Below are 26,319 nucleotides of genomic sequence, written 5' to 3'. Positions count from 1 at the left end.
AGTCCACAGGATCGATCGAGCGGCTGCTCTCGGTTCAGTCTTCTTGCTTTTGATTGGGGTATCGGTGACGCATCACCAGGAGGTGACTCCGCGTCCCGGTGCAGTCTGAGGAAGAGGTTGAGCGGCTGCTCCCTTCAGGTAGAGACCCCGGCTGGGTGTTTCCCTGACTCCTCGATTCTCCCCAACACTCTTCGTGCCCCTCACAGCCTATCGATTGGCATTGTCGGCCATTTCATTTCTGCCCTCTGTTGGCATACGCCGGGATCAGCGTATATGCAGAGGACGGTTAGGACCATCCGTGCGGTGGGCTGGTAACGTACTTAGCCTGGAGGATTCCAGTGACTATAACTTTTGTTTATTCTTTGTATTATTTTTGCCTTCATTAAAATAACTAACCCTTCACAAGTGGTTGCGTCCTCATTATCGTGTCTGTTAAACGATCCTGAGACGTTCAGGGCGTTACACGTGGCATCTCCTAACAACATGTGAAGTCCCAACAGGTTGGCTAAGGATCCCAACGCCGCCACAGCTACCTAGAATGATTTTGCCTTCCTATGCCCCCTTCTCAGGCAATCAGTGTTGCCTCCTCTCTCCCACAGTATTGGTTGTGACGCGTTGCAGTTTCATGCAGCTACCAGAGTTTACAGGCTCTCCGCGTTGCTTCAGACCGAGAGGGCGGTTGTCAGCCAGTGCCTGCTTGCTGGCGAAACATAACAACCAAGACTTTCTCACAGGTAGGGATAAAGGGACGACTCAGCTCCGGGGGTTAAAAAGGCTTTATTAGCTCTTGTTCTGCGCAAGTTAGTGAGGTCCATGAAACGCTTAGGCAGATGCGTTTCAGCCTTCAAATGGATTAATCAGTGCCAGTTTCAGTGGCTCCTACTCCCAGGGGGGCCAAACGCACAGATATAAATATCGTGGCTACTCCCCATCAGGTGGTCTCTCTCCCCTCCGTAGCCCAACGATGTTCAGGTGTCCTGCGCTCTAACCAACCAGGTAGATGCATGCTGGGGCTGGGAGTCCTCAGAGGAAGTCCATTCAGTAATGGGGTATCTCCTAACAACATGTGAAGTCCCAGCAGTGTGTATATATATATATATATATATATGTGTGTGCTTGTGTGTGTGTGTGTGTATATATATATATATATATATATATATATATATATTATCTACTGGCGGTCGCCAGTAGATAGTTATAGTTAGGACCACGTTTCCATAGGAAATCCGCAACATTCTATTTGGAATAACTTTGGCGCCGGTCGACGAATCCTCGCAAAATTTTCAAAATAGGTGGGGCGCTATGCTCCGCTCCTACCCTGAAAGTCTCGGGGGGATTCGTCAAGCGGGGGCTGAGAAAAAAGGGGGTCCCAAAACGCGTTTTTCCCATGCATTTTTCCATAGGACCTTTAGACACAGCTACAGCCCAAACGGCTGAACAGAGTTACTTGAAATTTGGCAGGGATGTAGTCTACAGGTCAAGGAAGTGCCTTTTGTAGGTTTGGTGTAAATCTGTTCAGTAGATCCTGAGAAAATAGCCTTTAAATCAATATATATATCTGTGGCAGCTTACGGTGCGCTTACCGTGCGCTTACGGTAAGCTTACCGTACGCGTACGGTGCCGTGCGCGAGCGCGATTCTGATTGGCTGTTAGATCTTAGTAAACATTCGAATCGGTCGAAACCAGGAAGCGGAGGCCGCCATTTTCTATCTCGCACTCTAAGGGGGGGAGGAAATACAAAGGCAAAAAACATGTAAAGGGGCTGTTTAGACTGCTCCCAACCACCTAGCCTTGATGAAGGTGTCCCCAAAGAACCCCCAAGGCAAAAAATTCAATTTTATTTTTTTTTTAAAAATCGCCGTTTACGCTTACCGTACGCGTACGGTAAAAAAAAAAAAATATCCACACTCTCCACACCCCGTGTGCAAATGGTGCCCGAAGAGCACCATTTGTGCATGGCATATGTATGTTCATAAATAATCCAACATTACCTTTCACAACGAAGCGCATAATATGTCCTCCATGTGCGCACGGTGCGCGAAGCGCATAGTGCGTACATGGCCCATCCAGCGTAACGTGGGCAAGCGGTGCGCGTAGCGCACCGCGTGCCCACCGTGCGTGCACGGCACTAACTGCGTAAAGTGGGCGCGTGCCCACCGTGCGTGCACGGCACTAACTGCGTAAAGTGGGCGCGAAGCGCACCGTGCGCGCACGGAACGAACTGCGTTAAGTGGGCGCGCACGCCACGAATGGCGTAAAGTAACTTAGCATTTTAAAAAACGTACAAATTCACTGAAAAAACTGCGTTAAGTGGGCGCGCACGCCACGAATGGCGTAAAGTAACTTAGCATTTAAAAAACTGTACAAATTCACTGAAAAAACCATAGGTTTCACACACGTTATAGTTAGGAATTAGCATTTAAAAAACCTTGCAAATTCACTGAAAAAACCATAGGTTTCACACATGTTATAGTTAGCTGGACATTTTACTGATAAAAAACCAATGAAATTCCCCCGTTATAGTTAGTGCAGGCAACTATAACTCACGCGACCGCAATCCTCTGCTGATGACATATGTGTCTTTATGAAAAAAAATTGTAATATATGTATAGCTAAAATTTAATGTAAGAAGACATGGGCAAATAAGTGTCTAAATACAGTATTAGCATCAGCAGAGGATTGCGGTCGCGTGAGTTATAGTTGCCTGCACTAACTATAACGGGGGAATTTCATTGGTTTTTTATCAGTAAAATGTCCAGCTAACTATAACATGTGTGAAACCTATGGTTTTTTCAGTGAATTTGCAAGGTTTTTTAAATGCTAATTCCTAACTATAACGTGTGTGAAACCTATGGTTTTTTCAGTGTATATATATATGTATATATATTATCTACTGGTGGTCGCCAGTAGATAGTTATAGTTAAGACCTATTTTCCATAGGAACTCCGCAACATTCTATTCCCAATAAGTCTGGCACCGATTGACGAATGTTCGCGAAATTTTCCAAACTTTTGGCCAGCTCCGCTCCTACCCTGAAAGTTTCGCGGTGATTCGTCAAGCGGGGGCCGATAAAAAAGGGGGCTCCCAAAACGCGTTTTCCCCATGCAATTTCCCATAGGACCTGTTGTCGCAGCTACAGCCCGAACTGCTGAACGGAATTACACCAAATTTGGCAAAGAGGTAGTCCTCAGTTCAGACTTGTGCCTTTTGCTTAAATGGTATGAATCCGTTCAGTAGTTCCTGAGAAAATTAGAGTTAAAAGTTAGTGATACCTATGGCCGAGGAGGATCCGCGGACCCTCCCCGCACCCAGCGCGCACCCTGTTGTGCACGAGCTGAATGCTAATTGGCTGCCAACACTCCTGATCAGGAAGTGTTGGCAGCCTTCTTGTGCATCGGTAGAACCAAGGCAGAAGAAGCCCCAAAAAAACATAGCAAAACGCGAAAAGGGGGCAGGGTAGAAACACCCTGACCCCCTAGGCCTGCTCAGGGGGTCTCACAAGGACCCCCAAGGACCAAAAAAATATATATATATTTTTTTAAATCGCGGGATGCACATCCCGCTGAGGAAAAAAAACCGAAGCGCGGCCTCCCGCGCTTCGTTTACAATTAGCCCCCGGGGGGGCCACGTCCCGGGGGCAATTTATCATAGTTATGGGGGGCCCAGAGGGGCCCCCCAGCCCTGGGGACCGCCACCTCCGGGGCTTATCTTAATGTATGCGGGGGGCTCATGGCCCCCCCGCAGCCCCGGGGACCGCCACCCTCCGGGGCTTGTTTTTAAAAAAAAAGGGCCGGCTCCTGCAGTGTCCCGGGGTGCTCACCCCTGGGACACTGCTGTTTGCAATGGCAGGGCGGGAGCCTCGCGGTTCCCACCCTGCCATTGCAAACTGCTTTGCTATTTGGAAGAGAGAGCAGGGAAACCTGCTCTCTCTTCCAAATAGCAAAGCAGGTTGCTTTTCCACATGGGGAGCAGCATGTTAGCTGCTCCCCATGTGGAAAAGCAATGCCGGCTCCCGAAGGAGGCGGGGAGCCGGCGGGGCTGTGGGGGGATTGGGGACCCCCCCACGGTCCCCAACGGAGGCCAGGCCCCGGGGGATGGGGTCCCCGGGGCCAGTAATGGCCCGGGAGGGGGGCCACGCGGCCCCCCTCCCCCAAAATAAAAATATTTTTTTTTAAACGGCCCGGGGGATGGGGTCCCCGGGGCCAAAAGAGGCCACAGGAGGGGGGTAAATAAAAAAATGGGGGTCCCTGGGGGCCAACTAGCCCACCAGGAACCTCCAGTATGCGCCAGGGGGCTGCGTTGCAGAGAGGTGCAATGAGGCCACGCCCCTTTTTACACCTCTGTGCAACGCAGCTCCGTGGCACTTACTGGAGGTACCTGGTGGGCTAGTTGGCCGCCAGGGGACCTCAGGATTCAAGGGGATTTAATCTCCCACCTTAAAACGCACCACGGGGCGCGTTTGCACAGTGGTGAAGGTAGGGGGCGGGGCCTGAGTTGATACTGTACAAAAACACGCCCTGTGGCACGTTTTAAGTTGGGGAATTCATTCCTCTTCAATCCAGAGGTCCCCTAGGGGACAACTAGCCCACCAGGTACCTCCACTAAAAGCCACGGAGCTGCGTTGCAGAGTGTTGTAAAAAGGGGTGTGACCTCTGAACACCTCTCTGCAACGCAGCTCCCTGGCGCATAATGGAGGTACCTGGTGGGCTAGTTGGACGCCAGGGGACCTCAGGATTCAAGGGGACTTAATCCTCCAACTTAAAACACCCCACGGGGTGCGTTTGCACAGTGGTGAAGGCAGGGGGCGGGGCCTGAGGTGATATGTGTGCAAACAAGCCCTGTGGCGCGTTTTAAGTTGGGGAATGAATTCCTCTTCAATCCTGAGGGTCCCTGGGGACCAACTAGCCCACCAGATACCTCCAGTAAGCGCCACGGAGCTGCGTTGCAGAGTGTTGTAAAAAGGTGCGTGGCCTCTGAACACCTCTCTGCAATGCAGCCCCCTGGCGCATACTGGAGGTACCTGGTGGGCTAGTTGGCCCCCAGGGGATCTCAGGATTGAAGAGGAATTAATTCCCCAACTTGAAACGCGCCACAGGGCGTGTTTGCACACATATCACCTCAAGACCCGCCCCCTTCCTTCACCATTGTACAAATATTCCTCTAAAATCAGCCGAACTACGAACTCCGATTTACTCACCTGTAATCAGGAGAGAACCCTGGGCTGCATCTTTTAGCCCAGCACTGACCCTGAAAAGTAATTCTAAGCGTACTTACCTGTAACTTGTATTTCCTGCCATAGGAATCCACTGTGTGGTTTTCACCAGAACATTTTCTAAGTGTCCATTTTTGAAACGTAAAAATATTCCTCTAAAATCAGCCGAACTACGAATTCCGATTTTCCCACCTGTTAACTAGAAATTCACATTGAGCTCAATGTTATTTTGTGTTTGAAATTGGAACAACTGTAACTACTGTACTTAAAAGTCTGTTGCGTATTTGCCAAGTATTTAAACTAAAGTAATTCATTCTGAGAAAGTATATTTTGTATTGTAATGTATGATGTAATTGTAATGTAATAAAAAAATATCTAAAAATAAATAGTTTAAAAAATGTAGTAAATCAGTATCAAAAAAATCAGTATACCAATTAATACATTAAAAATTGTCATTTACAAAACCTTTGAAATTCACTGAAAAAAACATAGGTTTCAGGCCTGATATAGTTAGGAATTAGTATTTAAAAAACCTTTGAAATTCACTGAAAAAAACAAAGGGTTTCAGGCCTGATATAGTTAAGAATTAGCATTTAAAAAACCTTTGAAATTCACTGAAAAAACCATAGGTTTCAGGGGCGTTATAGTTAGCTGGACATTTCCCTCGTACAAAACCCTAGAAATTCCCCCGTTATAGTTAGTTCAGCTAACTATAACTCGCGCCCCCGCAATGCACTGCTGATGACGTCACATATTACATCACTCATGACATGGTCAGTGACATCACTCATGACATCACTGATGACATCTGAAATGACATCACTGATGACGTCATCCAGTGAGTGTGTGTTTCTGTAAATTTTAAATATGTTTAATATATATATAGGGAAAAACCTATGGAAGAATGAGTGGGTGTATAAGTGTGTGAATGGATGATTTAGTAGTTGTGTGACTGACTCTATAAGTGAGTCATTAAATGTATCTTACTGCAGACTAGTGTCTAAACTGTGTGAATGTCTGTATCTGTCTGTCTGTCTGTTGGTGTTTAATTTCCTGCATGATTTTGTGAATAGCTATATGAGTGTCTCTATGGGTTATTGATTGGTTGTCTGAGTATCTGTATGGGTGCCTGAGTGTTTGTGTGGGTGGGGTGTGTGTGACTCTGTGCATACATGTGTAAGTGGGTGATTCAATGGGTGCATGGTTTTAAGAGTGCATCTGTGATGGACTGTATGGTTGGGTGAGTGTATGTATGGGTGTGTTAGTGATTGAATGTATATCTCAGTGGTACATGTGTGAGTAACTACATATATGAAAGGCAGTATATATGTGTGTAAGAGTATATAAGTGGGTATATGTGAGAGTGTGTCATTGTGAGAGTGGCTGTATGGATGAGTGTGTGCTTGTATCAGTGATTGTATAAGAGCGTAAGAATGTGGTACTATTTTTATGAGTAAGTGAACTTGTGTGTGTATAACTGCATAGGTGAGTAAATGGGAGTGTGATTAATTATTTGCATGACTGACTAGGTGTGAGAGTACCTCTATGGATGATTGGTGGTGTGTGAGTGTCTATGTAGGTGTATAAATGCATATGATAGTCGTGTACTGAGTGACTGTAAGTATGGGTGACTATACAGGTGAGGATTTGTGTGTAGATCTAAGAGTCAATGAGTGGGTATGTAGTTATTGGTATTGGAGTATCTATGGTTTTGAGAATGGACGTCTGAATTTTTGATTGAGTATATCAAAGGGTGTGAGAAGATGCACTAATTTATCACATGGATGACGTCATCAGTGATGTCATCAGTGATGTCATCAGTGATGTCATTTCAGATGTCATCAGTGATGTCATCAGTAATGTCACTGACCATGTCATGATAGATGTAATTTGTGACATCATCAGCAGTGCATTGCGGGGGCGCGAGTTATAGTTAGCTGAACTAACTAGAACGGGGGAATTTCTAGGGTTATGTACGAGGGAAATGTCCAGCTAACTATAACGCCCCTGAAACCTATTTTCTTTTTCAGTGAATTTCTAAGGTCTTTTAAATGTCAATTCGTAACTATAAAGCATCTGAAACCTTTAGTTTTTTCAGTGAATATATATATATATATTTATATTTCGAAGAAACAGAGCCCCACTCCGACTTCTGTGTAAGCAGGAAACTTTATTCGTTTCATTTCAGGCAGCATTAAAACTCATCAATCCTGACCGGTTTCGGCGTCACCACGCCTTTTTCACAGGTGAGTTTAATAGTAGTCCATGTGGTCACGAGGCCTCTAGTGAAACTGCAGGCCGCAGCATGCACCAGCATTGTAATTTGTCACCATAGCATTACACGTTGTTTATAATTTGCTGTAAATAGCGTTATTTTGTAATGTCACTGCAATGTCCCAATCTCAGGTGCACACAACATAATCTATCGCAAGTGCACAATGATGCTGCCCCAAACCATGATAAGTGCTTGCACTACGGAGTTTACAAGAGGAGAAGCGTCTCCCCCATTCCCTTTCTCAATTCGCTACCAATACCTTGTGGAAATCCAATGGTTGGTGCGCTTCTCGAGCGTGTCATGCCCCCTCCGAAAATTGCCAAACCATCCTCCGTTTTACTGGGGGCCACCGACTCTGCAGGGCAGGCTCTAATTACAGGAGCGGAGAATCCTGTATGGGTAAGATTTCGAAGAAACAGAGCCCCACTCCGACTTCTGTGTAAGCAGGAAACTTTATTCGTTTCATTTCAGGCAGCATTAAAACTCATCAATCCTGACCGGTTTCGGCGTCACCACGCCTTTTTCACAGGTGAGTTTAATAGTAGTCCATGTGGTCACGAGGCCTCTAGTGAAACTGCAGGCCCCAGCATGCACCAGCATTGTAATTTGTCACCATAGCATTACACGTTGTTTATAATTTGCTGTAAATAGCGTTATTTTGTAATGTCACTGCAATGCTGCCTAAAATGAATCAAATAAAGTTTCCTGCTTACACAGAAGTCGGAGTGGGGCTCTGTTTCTTCGAAATCTTACCCATACAGGATTCTCCGCTCCTGTAATTAGAGCCTGCCCTGCAGAGTCGGTGGCCCCCAGTAAAACGGAGGATGGTTTGGCAATGGTTCCTCCTGCAGGCCCCTTCCGCCTCTTCGACCTCTGCCTCTTCCTCTTGCTGTGATTGTACCCTGTATTGGTGGCCTTTGACGCAAATTGTATTTCCTTTCTTCGCGTAAAAAATCAAATTCATCAATTATTGTAGGTACTAATCTCTGAGCATTTGCTTCTTCTTCTAAATCAGTATCAATTTCAGAACTTTGAAGGCTGCTTTGTTCTAACTGCAGTTCTGGGCCCACTCTGCTCGCCTTCCCCAGTTTCTGCTTCCTAATGGTGTCAAACTTTCTAGCGAAAGTATAGATCTGCCCTCGATCGTAATCTTGCTTGTCTCTTAAAAACTTCTGAACTTTGCGTTCTTTTATTGAGACTTCAAGTTTCTTTAGTCTTTCTTTTATTTCGCTTTTGAATTGTTTGATTGCTTCTTGATTTTCTTCTTTGCTTAAGCCTTCCACTATTAGCTCTATTTCTGCCAGAATTTTCTTTCTGTCTATGTCAGCATACTTAATTAGTATTCCTAACATTCTACGTGAAGCCTCGTTGTTGTTAGCAGCCCATTCTTTTAGCATCTCTGGGTTGGGTTCCTCATAACTGGGTGCCACCATTATTCTTAACCCTCTAGGCACTCTTTGGACTTCGAGGTATCTCTGTAGGGATTTCGACTCCCACCATTTAGAAAGTTCAGATCTATATATATTTATTACCTACTGGCGGTCGCCAGTAGGTAGTTATAGTTAGGACCGATTTTCCATAGGAAATCTGCAATATTCTATTTGGAATAACTTTGGTGCCCGTTGACGAATCTTCGCGAAATTTTCAAAACTTTTGGCCAGCTCCGGTCCGCTCCTATCCTGAAAGTCTCGGGATGATTTGTGTAGCGGGGGCTGAGAAAAAAGGGTGGTCCCAAAACGTGTTTTCCCCATGCAATTTCCCATAGGACCTTTAGCCGCAGCTACAGCCCGAACTGCTGAATGGAATTACAACAAATTTGGCAGAAAGGTAGACCTTGGTTCAGAGTCGTGCCTTTTGCTTAAATGGTGTAAATCCGTTCAGCAGTTCCTGAGAAAATCCAAATCACATATATATCTGGGCGAAGCCTAACCACACATCTCATCGTGAGACCTGATTGGCTGTCAGTACTTCATCCAAGAAGTGTTGGCAGCCATCTTGGGACCAATATACATGATAGCACCGCATTAAAAAGCATTGCAGTTAATAGAAGGTTTTAAGACTTTAGTTACATTATAAATCATTTGTTGATGGTACCATACTCATTTTAGGAATTGTGGTGTGTTCTAAGGTGCTTGTACCATGTGAAAAAGCCTTCTGCTGTGATATCATGAATCATGTTTGAGAGAAAACTATTTTCTCATGCTTTTCCCACAGAGGTTTGGAAGGTGATCTATAAGCTAAACTGAAAGCATATTTTCTGTATATTCACATTATCTTTCTCAGTCGTGTGAGAATGAAGTCTGACATTCTCAGTAAAACATGTACATCCAACAAGGGCAGAGACAAAGGCAATTGATTCCTTTGTGTTCTACTGCAGCTTCCCATAGTGTTGTAAAGAACAACTAGAGCGCTAACAGTCCTACTTATGACAACCGTATTGCACACCTGAAGCCATCTTGATTGGAAAAAAGGGGTAACTCTTAAAACATTTAATTTAAAAAGGAACACAAGGAGGGGATTCATTTTACCATAGAAATTATGATTAGTGCTGAAGAAAGAAAAATTAGGGCACATTTTGAGTGACTTCTGAAATCCTCTTCTATTTCATAAAAAAATTCTGACATGCAGACTGAAACATGCACTTTTACTACCAGCAGCAGACTTCCGTGGTGAGCAGTAGCTTTACTACAGTGATCTAATGAGCAACTAGAGTGCTAACATTCAGAATTTATGGCAAATGTGTGACATATCTGAATACCTTCTTGATGGACTCAAAGTAAAAAACTGAAAGCATTTCCTACTGAGGAGACTGCAGTAAATGAGGAAATTAGGAAACTTCATAACAAATAAATCTCCCAAGATGGCCACCAGAGACAAAAGAGCCCAAATGCAGCACAAATATCACCCAGGTGTAGACCACGTGTAGCCCAATGACAGAAGTGTGCAAAACACTTATTTTTTGTGTATTTGCAGTTTTATATAGTGCAGACTTGTCAGGTATTGGAGTGCTTTACATGAGCATTGGTTACATCACACAAGATAAAATTCATTTTGGTTGCAGACATGGCGAGATTAAGTGATTTGACCAGAATCTCAGAATGTTGAGCTGAAGCAGAAACTCCAACCTGGTTCCCCAGTTGCAAAGTCTGCAGCTCTGGAAGTAACACCACATCCTCTCCCCTAAGTGCAACATTTAATCAAGTGGTCAACTGGATAAAAAAACATAAAGATAACAAATAATTTAAAAGTGCTTTGTTGCTATTTGAAAACTCAGAAAATATGTCCTCATTTTAGTTTTTTAGAGCACTAACCATAATTGTGATGCAAATAAGACCCTCTCATATATGTACTTTCTAAAGGAAATGCTCTAGGTATTACAGTTTTGATCACATCAAGATGATGTCAGGCGTTCCACACTTTTGTAATAAATATAGAATGTTAGCAATCTAGTTGTTCATTATGATACTGTTGAGAGGCAGAGGCCAGGGGCACGGACTCCGTAAATTGAAGGCAGATAGGAGGGTGCAGAGGCAACAATTTGACCACACTGGGCAGGCAGGAAGGGCAGTGGCAGCACAACAGACTATGGAGGGCAGTGGAAAGGGGGGCAGGGGCAACAAACCAACAATACGGGACTGGCAAGAGAGGCTGAGGCAATATAATAGACCATTGTGGGCAGAAGGAAGAGGCAGTGGTAGTACAACCATACATGCCAACAGACCCGATTCAGCCAGGAAACGTCCAATGTTTTTAAGCTCAAATGGGCTTTATTTGATCTGTCTCCTGTCTACAATCTCCTCTTTTTCAATGTAACTCAAAGGGGAAAATCAATACCCCAGTTTTAAAAAACAAATCTTCCTCTTACCAAGTTCAAAATGTTCGCAAGTATGGTACATTGGATCATGGAAGGCAGGAGGAATTGGGGTAGGGACATGGACTCGGATAACAGAGGACAGGAGGGACATGGAGAGGTGCACCAAACTGACCCTACAGGGCAGGCATCAGGGTTTGCAGCAGCACAATACACCACACAGGGCATGCGGGACGGGAGTGCAGCACAACAACCCATAGAAAGCAATAGGGAGGGGACAGGACCATGCACATGGACAACAGAGAACAGAGGGGAAAGAGGCAATGGTAGCTAGCTGACCACAATGGACAGACAGGAGAGAAAGCTGCAGCGTAACAGACCATAAAGGGCAGGAGGGACAGATCAGGGGCATTACAATGGAACAGACAAGCCAGGAGGGAGGGAATAGGGGTCTGCACATGGAAACAGAGGGCTGGAGGCAAGGGGGCAGGGCAGGAGCAGCAAGATGACCATGGAGGTCAGGCAGGATGGGCACTAGAAACAAGACACACCATGAAGAGCAACAGTGAAACTATGATGGCATACACACAGACCATGGAATGAAGGTGAGAGGGGGTCAGGGGCAGCTAGCTGACCACACAGGGAAGGTGGGAGGAACCGTGGCAACACAGAAGACCATGCATGGCAAGCGGTATGGTTAGTGGCAGCACAATGGCTATGATGGGCAAGAAGGAGGGTGCAGGGGCATGCACAAAGGACCATGGAAGATAGAAGGGAGGGTCAGGACCTGGGCACAGACAAGAGAGTTCAGGGGAAGGGGCCTCACACCAGACGGCGCGCGCCAGGCAGGAGGAGCAGTTACAGCACAACAGACCAGGGAGGGCAGAAGGATATGGCAGTTAAATGGACCATGAAGGACAGGAGGAAGGGGATAGGGGCATGGCATGTGGACAGGCAGGGTGGAGGTTGCTGGGACAGGTTACAGTCATCTGACAATGCTAGGCAGGCGGGAGGGGAGTGGCAGCTCAACAGAACTCTCAGAGTAGATAGGAGTGGCAGGTCCATGGAACATGGTGGGCAAAAAGGATTGAGCAGGGGCATGCACAAAGACATCGGAGGGCAGGGGGAAGGAGAATAGGGGCAGCAAGCTAAGCACAGAGGCTAAGCAGGTGGTCAATGATGGGGCATTGAATTGGGCAGGAGGAGTGGACTTGTACATCATGCTAAATGGAGGGCAGTGGTAGCACATCAGACCATGCATGGCAGGAGGGAGGAGGCTAGTCCATGAATTCAGACAACAGAGGATAGGGAGGAGGTGGATGGGGCAGCAAGATAACTGTTCAGAGAAAGTGGGTATTAGGAACTTTATTGTTTTTAAAGTGTGTGTCTGTTTGAACTACATAAAATATGAACAAGTATGCAGCATAATCTCACTTTTATTCAGGAAGAAGAGTACGTTTGTGACTGTGACTCCGGGCTACCTTGGCAGAAACACCCCCTGACCCTCCACCCCCCATCGCAAAATGTAATGCCCGTGAAAAGGGTAGGTGAACGCAGTGTTATATAGAACATAGTCCTGAGAGCACGATTGAAAATGAAAACTAGATATAGTGTATGGTGTAAACTATGCACCAAAAAGTGTGATATAAGATGAACCGGGTCTTAATTATAATATGCAATACATTGTGCGCAATGACAGATTCATTGGAGAGCGCGAGATAGCACAGGCACTAGCGCGTGCTATGCGATATGCGCCTTGGAGTGTAATATGCACAGGGCAGTGTTGTGTAACCTAACTAGTCTCTAAAGTTGTAATATAAAATATGTGCTGGGGAGTGTAACGTTGCATATGCACTGTGACAAATATATGGATCCCAGATTGTAATATGTATGGCATAGCGCTGTGCGTTATAACATAGACATCGAGGAAGGCACGTTAGATGGGGCAATAAAACCTGTGCGAAGGCAAGTCTGGCATGACATATTCACGGGGTGGTGTTACAGTGCACATGGGCTAGAGAGTGTCATAGCATACGCACTAGCTGGTGGAATACAACACAGAGGTGTGTGGCACTCAGCGGGCACTGGTTGGTGTAACACAGCATTGGGCTCAGCCAGGAGCGCGCTGTGACTCTCAAGTGAGGTTTGTCTCCTTTCCAGAGAGTAAAATAAAAAGAATTACACATTCGGCGGTGGATGTGTGTTTTATTAACCGTGAGGGGGGTTTATTGCATAGTTTTGGTCGAATTTTTGTCGAATCCCCTTTGAGTGGCTTGGTGTGCGTGTGTATTAAATATGCCCGTCAATAGCTACCCATGTTTGTATAAATAAATGACAAGGGTGTCTACTTGGAGAGTACCCACCGGCGGGGGCGCCGCGATTAGGCACGGTAGGGCGTCAGACACGTCAGAGCTTCACTAGTGGTGTAAATACATTCCACGTGGATTCATTGTATGCATAATCGCCTTTTAATGAATATCACGCAAATCATCATGGTGATAGGTACATACGGTTTGTCCAGCATGTCCGAAGTGTTTCTATAAATATATATTTTTTTAAAATAATAAAAAAACAAAGGCCGGCCCGGGGGATGGGGTACCTGGGGCCATAAGTGGCCTGAGGAGGAGGGCAATGTAGCCCCCCTCCTAAAGATTCTTTTTTTTTTAAAAAAGGTCATGTTTCGGGGGTTGCGGTCCCCGGGGCCGATTAAGGCCTTTGGAGGGGGGCCACGCAGCCCCCTATCAAATTTTTTTTTTCAAAAAAGTTTTTAGGGGGCAGGCCCTGGGGGATGGGGTCCCCAGGGCCAATAAATTAGAAAAAGAAGGGGGGCCACACAGCCCTCCTTCTTAAAAAAATAAAATAAATAAAAGACCGGCATCACGCCGGAGGCCACGCCCCCTCCTTGCAGCACTCTGCAAATACGCCCCTGGCCAGTTGTAAGTTGGGGAATTAATTGCCCTTCAATACTGAGGGTCCCTGAGGGCCAACTAGCCCAAGAGGTATCTCCAGTATGCACCAGGGAGGGATGTACGTCGTTACAACGCACACATTTACAACGCATGCACTTACAACGCATTTTTTACAACGCAACATCCACTACAACGCATGCCATTACAACGCAGGACACTACAACGCATTTTTAAAAACTACCTTTACAACGCATTCCATTACAACGCATACTACCTTTACAACGCATACCATTACAACGCATAATATTACATTGCATTTAAGGTAAGTATTGGATAGTATAGGGGTAAAAATTACTATTCTTACTCCAGGGGGTGCAACAGTAGGGTAAGTGTTGGATAGTATAGGGGTAAAAATTACTATTCTAACTCCAGGGGGTGCAACAGTATGGTAAGTGTTGGATAGTATAGGGGTAAAAATTACTATTCTAACTCCAGAGGGTGCAACAGTAGGGTAAGTGTTGGATAGTATAGGGGTAAAAATTACTATTCTAACTCCAGGGGGTGCAACAGTAGGGTAAGTGTTGGATAGTATAGGGGTAAAAATTACTATTCTAACTCCAGGGGGTGCAACAGTAGGGTAAGTGTTGGATAGTATAGGGGTAAAAATTACTATTCTAACTCCAGGGGGTGCAACAGTAGGGTAAGTGTTGGATAGTATAGGGGTCAAAATTACTATTCTAACTCCAGGGGGTGCAAAAGTAGGGTAAGTGTTGGATAGTATAGGGGTAAAAATTACTATTCTAACTCCAGGGTGTGCAACAGCAGGGTAAGTGTTGGATAGTATAGGGGTAAAAATTACTATTCTAACTCCAGGGGGTGCAACAGTAGGGTAAGTGTTGGATAGTATAGGGGTAAAAATTACTATTCTAACTCCAGGGGGTGCAACAGTAGGGTAAGTGTTGGATAGTATAGGGGTAAAAATTACTATTCTAACTCCAGAGGGTGCAACAGTAGGGTAAGTGTTGGATAGTATAGGGGTTTTAATATAATATTATGCGTTGTAATGGTATGCGTTGTAAAGGTAGTATGCGTTGTAATGGAATGCGTTGTAAAGGTAGTTTTTAAAAATGCGTTGTAGTGTCCTGCGTTGTAATGGCATGCGTTGTAGTGGATGTTGCGTTGTAAAAAATGCGCTGTAAATGAAGTACGTTGTAAAAGTTGCGTTGTAAAGGTTGTTCCCCCCAGGGAGCAGCGTTGCAGACAGGTGTTCTGAGGCCACGCCCCTTTTTACACCTCTCTGAAACGCAGCTCTGTGGTGCTTACTGGAGGTACCTAGTGGGCTAGTTTGACCCTAGGGACACTTAGGATTCAAGGGGACTTAATCTCTCAACTTAGAACGGCCACAGGGCGCGTTTACACAGTGGGAAAGGGAGGGGACGGGGCCTGAGGTGACGTGTGCAAACACGCCCTATGGCGCGTTTTAAGTTGGGGAAATAATTCCCCTTCAATCCTGAGGGACCCTGGGGGCCAACTAGCCCACCAGGTGCTTCCAGTAAGCGCCACTGCGCTGCATTGCAGAGAGGTGGTCTAGGCCGTGCCCCTTTTTACATCTCTCTGCAACACAGCTCTGTGGCGCTTACTGGAGGTACCTGGTGGTCTAGTTGGACCCTAGGGACCCTCAGGATTCAAGGGGACTCAATCTCCCAACTTAAAACGGCCACAGGGTGTGTTTACACAGTGGGGAAGGGAGGGGACGGGGCCTGAGGTGACGTGTGCAAACGCGCCCTGTGGCGCGTTTGCAGTTGGGGAAATAATTCACCTTCAATCCTGAGGGACCCTGGGGGCCAACTAGCCCACCAGGTGCTTCCAGTGAGCGCCACTGCGCTGCATTGCAGAGAGGTGGTCTAGGCCGTGCCCCTTTTTACACCTCTCTGCAACGCAGCTCTGTGGCGCTTACTGGAGGTACCTAGTGGTCTAGATGGACCCTGCCCTATTATATACTATGGGCTTACAGAGGAGGTCATGCTAATCACAGGGGGACCCCAACGCATAGTGTTCCCTAGTGTATGTAGGTGTTTTCACTGTATTCTGAGTGTCTTTTAACATAGCTCTGGCTCTAGGACTGGTTAGTCAGACTCAGTTACCACCAGTGTCCATCTGAAAAAGTTGAGGGTACAGGAATATTTTGCAACAAGGCTTCTTTCTGCTCTTCTGTTTGTCCTTTCTGCACGTTATCCTTCTTCCTGCAGTTTTCTTCGTCTTTGAGGACTTCTGATGCTTCTTTCTGCATTTCTTTTTTTCTTTCTGTGCGTTTTTTCTTCTTTCTTCACATGTCCTTTCTCTGTAGGCATAGTAGAAATTAGCAGTTAAAAAACCTTTGAAATTCACTGAAAAAACCATAGGTTTCAGGCACGTTATAGTTGGGGATTAGCATTTAAAATACCTTAGAAATTCACTGAAAAAACCATAGGTTTCGGGGGCGTTATAGTTAGTTGGACTTTTCACTCGTACAAAACCATAGAAATTCCCCTGTTATAGTTAGTTCAGCGAACTATAACTCGCGCGCCCGCAATGCACTGCTGATGACGTCACATATTACATCACTCATGACATGGTCAGTGACATCACTCATGACATCACTGATGACATCTCAAATGACTTCACTGATGACATCATCCAGTGAATGTGTGTTTTTCTGAAAATTAAATGTTTTATATATGTATATCTCAAGGTCAATGGAAGAATAAATGTCTAATAAGTGTCTAAATGGATGATTTGTTTTTGAAAAATGTATTGTATAACTGACTGATTAAGTGTATCTTAGTGAATACATGGCTTAGTGAGTAATGTTTAAATATGTAAATATCTGTATGAGTCTCTCACTTTGTGTATAAGTGGCTGCATGGGTTGGTGAGTAGCTACATGAGTGTCTATATAGGTTATTAGTTGGTTTTTTGAGTATCAGTATGAGTGTCTGAGTGTCTGTATGGTTCGGTGGGGGTATTACGTAGTGCATAGTATTTTTTGATTTGCCTATAACTTTGGCATCGTTTGACCAATCTTCAGGAATTTTCCCCCAAAATGTGTCAGGGTTCTGTGTGTCATGGAAAGTTTGGGGGTGATCCGTGCAGTAAGGACCGACAAATAGGGGTGCAACAAATGAAAAATCCCCTTGGACATAAAATGGGGAAAATGCATTTTGGATCCCCCTTTTTTCTCGAGCCCTACTTGCCAAATCACCCTGAAACTTTCCACACAGCAGCTGAACCAAAAAAATGGACGTTTTGTGAAAGGTTTGCAAAGATTTGTCAAGCAGCGCCTATGTTATTGACAAAATAAAAAAGGCTTTTCCTTTGGAAACTTTAGTCCTAACTACAACTACTTACTGGCTATCGGCAGTAGATAATAAATATATATATTTATTGCCCTCAGATAGAAATGTAACTCAATTGGATTCACAGAGAAGTAACTATACTGCTTTATTGTCCTAGAAAAGTGGACTGGGTATTGCATAACCCTCACTCAATGAGTAACTAAATTCAAACGTCAACATCTTTACAGTACGGCTCACATCTATAGAATCTGCAACACAATTTTGGAAGGGACTGACTAATCCACAGTCATTGTTGGCTATCTTGATGGTAGGCTACTCATAGGTTTACAAGTTTCTTTATCTGCAACTTCAGCCTACAAGGAACACATTCCTTGCCTTTAGCGAGGTAAGTTGTATCTCAACAGGAGGTGCCCTCAGGCACCATATTCATTTGCCATCTTACATTAATTCATGACCTTCAGCTTCTATACGAGCAACTCATAGCCACATCTAGAGTAAATCACCATGTCTCAAAAAGAAGACTACCTCAGTACATTGCATAAAGTACCTTCACTAAGCTTCTTTTGCTACCTTGAAACATGCGCACTTCATTTGAGTAGATTACAGACTTTACCAGGAACAACAATGTAGTCAACATCATCAGCACACATACTAAAGAGACAACTAATCTGAGACTCCCAATTTGTTAATAAATGATCATTTCTTACATTTTCACAAAATCAATTGCTCTCTCGCCACCTTCACTAAATCTTTACCTTTCAAAATTGACTCCCCCGTTTATAAAGAGACATACATCTTGATGTGGAGTCGATTATAACTTTAAAATATTGGCTCAATCACTCAATCAGCGGACCCCACGCCCACCCAGAGGAAGGCACACCAGCGTGCCACCCACTGCAGCTGAGCCGCCAAATAATATAGCTCAAAATCAGGAGACGCTAAGCCCCCTTCAATTGCAGGTAAACGCATCTTCCAAAGAGCTACTCGATGAGGGGAAGTACCCCAGTAAAGCAAAAGTATCTTGCTCCCTGAAAAATATAAAGTAAACGTGGTAGCATGATCATCTTAGAGAGGCCAACACGGCCTGGACTGATAAAGACAACGTGGTCTAGACGGCAACAGCCTGACAGAACCTAGTCAACACACTCCCATAGTTCCACATTATACAGCAATTCAGGAGTACAGTACACTGGCCACCCCAAGGTACGGTAGCATATCTCACACCCATCACAGCGCCAGCATCGAAGATACAGGCCTGCGCTCGGCAACATCTCCTTGCATAGAGTAAACGCACAACTTTAACTGCAAGACCCGAACAAACCCCAAAATCTGACAATGCAGCAATCTCTCCCAAAAGGTCACCATCTTGCCCCGGAAGACACAGCAACATGTCGTCGCCATACAAAGACAAGTATGTACAATTATCAGCAATGTGCAATCCCTGAAAATAATTACGCTGGCGAATTGTGCAGGCAAAGGGCTCCATAACTAGTGCAAATAATAAGTGGGAAATTGGGCAGCCCTGCTGAGTTTGACGTTTGACCGAAAATACATCAGAGATCAGCACACTAGCACACTAGTTCGAATCCTGGCCAGAGGGCTGGTGTAAAGCAGCCGTGTCCATTTACCAAAGGGTAAGCCCAGGCCCATATTGAGCATAGTAATATATAGAAATTCCCAAAGGAGCGAGTCAAATGCCTTCCTGATGTCTACTGAAGGGATATATTCTCTACAATGCAGCGTCAGGAATAACTATCAAATATTGGACATGGTGCTATGCATCGGAATGGAGCTAGACTGATCCGGGTGAATTAGAGTACACATGTGGGGAAGTAATCGAGTCGCTAATATTCTACTCAAGATTTTATAATGAACATTTAACATAGAAAGGGGATGATAAGAATCAAGCAGAAGTGGGTCATTGTCTTTCTTTGGGAATGACACAACTGCAGCTTCAACCAGCAAGGGCGGAAGTCAGCCACACCGCCGGGAATCATTAAAGAATTTTGACAAGTTAGGCGAAAGAACAGATGCACAGGGGCATAAATTTAAATCGGGAAACAACCTTTACAACACAGTCATTACATTGCACTACCTTTACAACGCAGTCATTACAACGCAACATCCTTTACATTGCATGGCTTTACAACGCAGCCATTACATCGCATGTCACTACAACGCATGTCATTACAACGCATGTCACTACAATGCATGCAACGCAACATAAGGTAAGTAATGGGAAATAGTAATTTATACCCCTTCCCTATCCAACATTTACCCTACTGTTGCACTCACTGGAGTGGGAATAGTAATTGTTACCCCTACACTATCCAACACTTACCCTACTGTTGCCCTAAAAGTAATATGCGTTGTAATGGTATGTGTTGTAACGGTATGCATTGTAATGAAATGCGTTGTAAATGTAGTTTCTAAAAATGCATTGTGATGGCATGCGATGTAAAAACATGCATTGTAAAGGATGTTGAGATGTAAAAACTGCGTTGTAAAGGCATGCGTTTTAAATGTTTGCGTTGTATCGTCATACATTCAATTAAATCGAAAACCCATCTAAACCGGGCATCTTACACCATGCCATCTCCTTAACTGCACCCTTGTACCACCTGCTCAGTGATGTCTCCTCCCATTTGACCCACCAACGTTGAATCAAGAGCCTTCAGAGAGGAATCCAGGATATAGTCTAACATGGCCGCCTCTGCACACGCAGACCCAGAACACTATAACACACGATAATGCTGTAGAAACACTGCATTAACCTCCTGTGTGGATACAATGCGCCCCAAAGAATACCGAAGTTGTCGCACAGAACAGCCTTCTCTGCCCTCCGGAGCAAACCAGGTCATCATTCTGCCTGATTTATCATGCTCCCCATGTACCCTAGTCAGATAGGCCTTATAATAAATGCTGCAAGGTCGTTCTACCAACATAAAGAACTTCTCTTGCTCTACCAGCAGCCGACACCTACCCTCCGAAGTCAGTTCCATTTCTCCAAACAACCCATCTAGCACCTTCTCCTGCTTACGGATCTCAGAAAGAAGTTGAGTACAAACCCACACCTTACTAAAAATACAGTACCCCCTAAGCACCACTTTCATCGCTTACCATTCCACTCCGATTGAGGAGGCCACAGTAGGCCTGATCAGTTGGGGACCAATGAAAAGTCCCCAGCATAGGAGCATGGGCGGGATACGTATTTGCCAGGTTTTCCAGCACCATCACCTGTCCATACAAAGATTTACATGTATAAATCAGATCAAGATGCACCTCGAGATCTTGTAGTCCAAAACAATAAGAGGACTCTGAGTAACGCATACGGCCGCAATTCTTTAAGTCCCACCGGCTTGACCACGAATCAGTAACTGCTGCCAACCTGCCAGTGTCATCACCCCGCAAAGGAAGGTGCACCCCGCAAAGGAAGGTGCGTGCGGTATTAACCCAGATCTTCCATGCAAGAAAGTCCCCCCTCCCCACCCTCCAGTAGGGGATCATCTACGAGAGCAGGGACACTAAACAAACAAGAAATGTGGATTGGTCCACATTAGGCGTGTTCTCATTTAAAGAGCTATATACCTTGTATCCGAACTCCCCAGCACCAGAACATAGCAACCCTCTGGGTCTATGATCGCCCTATGCAAGCGGAAAGGAACTCCTGGCTAAATCCATAAAAGTGCACCACGAGAGAAAGCACAATAAGAGTAAAGATGAACCCATCCTTGAAGAATGTAGCCCTCCGTCTCAGCAAGGTGGGTCTCCTGGAAAAAAAGCAATGTGGGCTTCCCACTGCTTTAAGTAGGACAGCAGATTACAGCATCCGGATGGGTAAGTAAGGCCCCGTACATTCCACAGTAGTGTTTTAACATGCAGAGCCATGGAGGACATGTCAGGGGAGGGGGAAGCCACTGAAGCAGGCCAATCAACACAACAATTGTGGGGAGCCCTGCTGAACACTGTGCCAATCTAACAACACTACAACACTGTAAACATAGTTGCTGGAAAACTAAAATACACACAGCTAAACACTAAATTCCAACTTAATGAGATACCCACCACCCCCCAAGGACCGAGACTCACAACCATCCTGTCCAAACAACACCACATAGAGGTCCCCCACAAAAAACAAAGATTGGGCCAAAGGGCCAAACAGATCCACAGAGGAAGATAAGCCGCCAGCAGTAGGTGTGAACTTACCACAACAAGACAGTATGGTAATAGAGAATGTTCCAGAAGCCCCCTCCCCAACCTCTTATAACAAAGGTAAAGAAATGAAACAATCATAGATAATTAGCGAGCCATACAACCTGAAAAAAACCAATGAGGTAAAGCGAATTTTCATAGGCATTGCAGTAACATCTCAAATCAAGTCTTCTACAGACCTGGGAGTAGCTCCTGGTAAGATCTCTCCAAGGCCAGGGGGAAGAGAGTTCGCAGAGTCTGACACAGTGGAGCAGCTCGCCGGTGGCACAGATAGGGCCATCTATCCACTCGACCATAGAGCAGCAGCTGTCTCAGCTGCTCAAGATTGTTCCAACTCCACCTGAGTTCCTGAGGGGCGGGTTGCTCCACGCTGCCTGAACCGCTGGCATCTGGGGCACTGAGCGTGGCTGGGCCCAGATGCCTGAGGAAGTGTCATACCCTTGTTGTGCAATTCAATCCAGTCCCACGCCGCTGATGGGTCTGTGAAAAAATGCACCTTATCCTCCGATTGAGCCCCCAGGTGGGCCAGGAACAGAGTACAGGAGCCCCAGCTCATTCAGATTCTTCTTTACTGACACAAAAGACACTCCATGCATATGAACTTGTACATAAAATCTGGACTCAAGGACACATAAGGGTTGTCTACCACAAATGGGCCATGGGCCTGGGCCTGCTGCAGAAGATAATTTCGGTCCAGAAAATGAAGAAGACAGGCCACCAGCGCCTGCAGTGGAGCCCCGGGCCAGGGCTCACATGCTGAGACTCTGTGCTCCCGTTTCAGGGCGTGGAAGTTGGAGATTCCCTCAGGGGCACAATATCCCACAGCCAGGTCTCAAGGATGGCCAGAAGAGAGTCCCCTTCAACTGGGACTAGAAACCCTACAATGCAAGCATTGTTACACCTGGCCCGACCCTCCTGGTCATCCAAGCGGGTAAGGTAGTGCTTTGTTGGGGCCTCCAGAGCAGTAATACATTGGTCTGCTGTCTGAACTACTGGCGAAAATTACTGTACCGTGGTCTAAAAGGCCAAGACCCTCTCTGAAACCTTCAGCGAATCTTCACGGATCAGACCCAGGTCCATGGACAGGAAATCAATTTTTCCGTCTAGGTGCTCCCCTGATGCATCAATGGTGGCCAGCAATTTATCAAACTTGTCGTCCATGTAGGCACTGTAGCCTCCACCAGGTGCCATGCCTGATCCCCTGCAGGGAGGTGCTGGTGGCATTGTCATCCTTGGCACGCTGACTGCCTCCCAGTATGGCTCTGATGCAGCACGAAAGTCCCAGGCTAAGATACCAATAGGGGTGCAGTAAGGGGTCACAGCCCCCACAGTAGCACAACAGTAAAGGGACTTAGTGCACAACCAAAAGTCAAGCCACAGCAACCAGGAGAGAGAAGGCGAGCCCAGATAGGTAGTCCCCAGTAGCAGCTCCAGAACATCCTGGGCCCTCCAATTCCACAGCTATCCCGAAGTCACCAGTCATACACTTCCAGAATCGCAGGTAGCAACAAGGCAGGTCCTATTGTCATCAGTGACTCACTCCGCCCAGAGTACCAGCAACATCACAAGATATCCCGACATTGCAACCTAACCCTCCACACAAGTAGGCCTGTCCCAACACCAAATAGCTGAAAGGTACATACGTTGGCTTAATTAGTCCACAATTAAAGGCACCAGCTCGCCAAACAAGTAAACTTGATACTCCACCAGCATACCCGCAAGGCTGTAGAATATAGGCCACAGTATCCAATCTACAATTCATGTGCCAGTACTGGCCCAGTAGGCAAGGATCTGCTACAGGGGTTGGTATCAGGGAGCACCCTGTGTTAGTCATAGATGAGCATGCAGGTGGCAATCGCTAGGGAGTCGAGTAATCAAGGCACATAAGACATGCTGCAAGACCATGCCAGGGAGGAAATTGGGCGGGCCCAGGCAATATCACACTCAATAGTGTTCTCGGTTACGGGAAGGCCCCGAGTCCACTGGCCCCACAAAATCACACTTCTGAGGGGAGCTATGTTCAGGCACAAAGGCACCACCGCTGGGACTGCAGGAGGCGAGAATAGGGTGTCGCCCACTATGAGAGTAGAGCCGTCACTGCAGTCTCAGCAATTCAGGGTAGTGCCGATGAGAAAGGGGGCGGGTCCAAGGAGCCATACTCCCGAGGTCATCTGTAGTCACGGGCCTCCATATCTACTGCCCCCCCTGTTAATACTCTCAAGGCTGGGCAGCTATTCCTCCCAAGAGCTGCTTCACCCCAACTCTAGGTGAGATCAGGGAGGCTCCCAGTCTCCAAGGGAAGCCACCACGTTAAAGTTCTGCTCTCTTCCAGGGATGATGGTACTCCTGCTTTCCTGGTACCAATTTACGTCCACAGCATCAATCACCAGCACCGTAGAGGTCCAAGGGTGTGCCTCAAGTCCTTCCCTCAGAAACAGGAAGGCTGCTGGAAGAGGCCAGAGAGGCCACAGGTTTAGAGGTGTTCTGAGGTCGACTCAGTCAGAGCATGGTGGCTGGCTCCGCCCCCCCATTCATTAGTTACACTTCACATTTATTGACTTTATCGCCTCCTGACACCCTTTCCCCACACTTTTATTACCTTCAAAAATACCTATCTATACCTTTCTAAAAACTCAGGATCCCACATCCCGTCCTTGAGGCCATAAAGAAACAAATGTATTCCAAAAGATAGCCTTAAGTATGCAAACTGATGCCACCTACATCTTTCATACTGTTTTCTCCAAAGATATTACCTGACAATGTATGTTAATTAATACAAGATCTTCACAAACTTGTGAGTTTACTGAACTCAGTACATCTCACAGTCTAGATTTCAAATGCATTGTCGAAATGTAGCTATCTCCCTCTTCTCCACCACCATTTAAAAAATATATATTTTTATTGTGAGTAAGCAGAAACCAGAAAAAAGCAACATTATATTGTGGCACATCAAGACACAGCAAATTGACATTATTTCCCCCAAGATTTCTACTACCCCCTCCCACCACCTATCCCACAGACAAATTACAGAATAATAGCAGCGTTCATATGTTCCTGGCATTGAACCTCAGTGCACAAACACCACCATCATGTTTGACCCTATTAGCAGATGGCTATTCTCATTCTCATCAAGATAGACCTCAAAAATGGTTTAAGCACTGCTCTTCTAATACACAACCATAGCTAGATTTGCACAAAATGCAGGTGTGGCCCATGCAGGTAAGGGCGTTGGGGAGGGGTGTGGGGATTTGACATATGATGATGTGGGAAACTTACATTAAAAAGAATAGAAACCATGGTTTTCTTTTTTTTATTTGTTTCTCTTGTCGTATGTCGAATCCCCCACTGCTTCCCCTGCCCCACCGTTTTTACCTGCACTAGCTGCTCCTTTTCCTACTTCCACTGTCTTTCAGTAATCATCAGACTGGATCACAATACCGCTTGCCTTCATTCATATTATTTGCCATCCCCAAGAGCATAATGCTACCCTTTTTGAAAACTGAACAAACTCATTACATCCAAGATGTTTCACAACAGTCAGTGTTCCCCTAGGAGACCTCAATATCCAGAGGAACAACAGCAAAAACCTATTTGCTTCAAAGCTAAAAGAAACTTGCTTACTTCATTATCTTTCTCAATCACTGTCCATACTGACTGACTACAGTTGTAACACCCTGTATCTTATATTTTCTCATTCAAATATCATAATTCTTAGCAATCATTTAAACTCAATTGAAAAGACTGCTATGCATTCTACTTTACCCTGCTGAACCTTCACAATAAGGAGAAATGGTCAATGTAAATTATGCAACAACCACTAATAAGCATTTCTATGTCAAGAACTTAAAGCCTTGTCAAAGTTTCTGATCCCACTTTCTACTAAAACCCTCACTAATCAGAAGAACCATGCTATCATACATTCTGTCAATAAGTTTGCTCCTGCCACTTATAGATTTACCAGGAAGAAGCCTTCCACTCCAGGTAATTCAAATAATTTGAAACCAGCAGGAAAACAATTAGAAAACAGCTTGAGATAGACTGGGAAATATTTAAAACCTGTGAAAAGAACAATCAACAAAGGCATGGTTCTACTCACTTAAGTCAATTTTTTCAAAAAGGTCGCTTGTGAAGATTGATGCGTGGAACTCTCTACTTTTCTGTTTTTGTGAGATTAATGTTGGCATATATGAAGGTTATTGCATTTATTATTACTGTACATAACAATATGCTGAACTGGCCAGTGAACATTTCATTTTAAAAGACACCAAACTCCTAACGTAAATAGACAGGATGTCTCTTTATTTTTGCAGATTGGAAGGAGAGGGGGACTTTGTTGATACCCAGGGGCTTGAATGGAGAGGCATGTTTCATAAGAGAGCAGCACCGGGGCTGAAACTGAAGCTTGCAATGTAGAGCTCCATCAAAACCAAAATAAAGCTTAAATTGTGCCTTGATTTTGAAACTGAAGCTTGATAAACATCAGACAATAGTATTGAGCCCAACCTCGAAATCTACGCATCAAGCAAGAGACTGGAGCTTGAAATGCAGAAACTGGACATTATAAAT

General features: G+C 45.3%; 1 protein-coding gene across 1 annotated transcript in view; it reads left to right on the top strand.

The window, feature by feature from the left end:
- The window catches only part of LOC146821370 (MORN repeat-containing protein 2-like), a 74,243-nt gene extending 48,077 nt beyond the window's left edge, over window positions 1-26,166 (top strand). Inside the window, exon 2 of the mRNA XM_085609344.1 lies at window positions 26,064-26,166. Coding sequence (XP_085465470.1) covers window positions 26,064-26,166 — 103 coding nt within the window. The remainder of the gene's footprint in view (window positions 1-26,063) is intronic.
- The last annotated feature ends 153 nt before the right edge of the window (window positions 26,167-26,319 follow it).

The sequence above is a fragment of the Triturus cristatus genome, chromosome 6 (assembly GCF_964204655.1).
Source record: "Triturus cristatus chromosome 6, aTriCri1.1, whole genome shotgun sequence".
NCBI lineage: Eukaryota > Metazoa > Chordata > Amphibia > Caudata > Salamandridae > Triturus > Triturus cristatus.
Note: the sequence above shows the minus strand (reverse complement) of the source record. Positions and strands in the feature narration are given on the sequence as shown.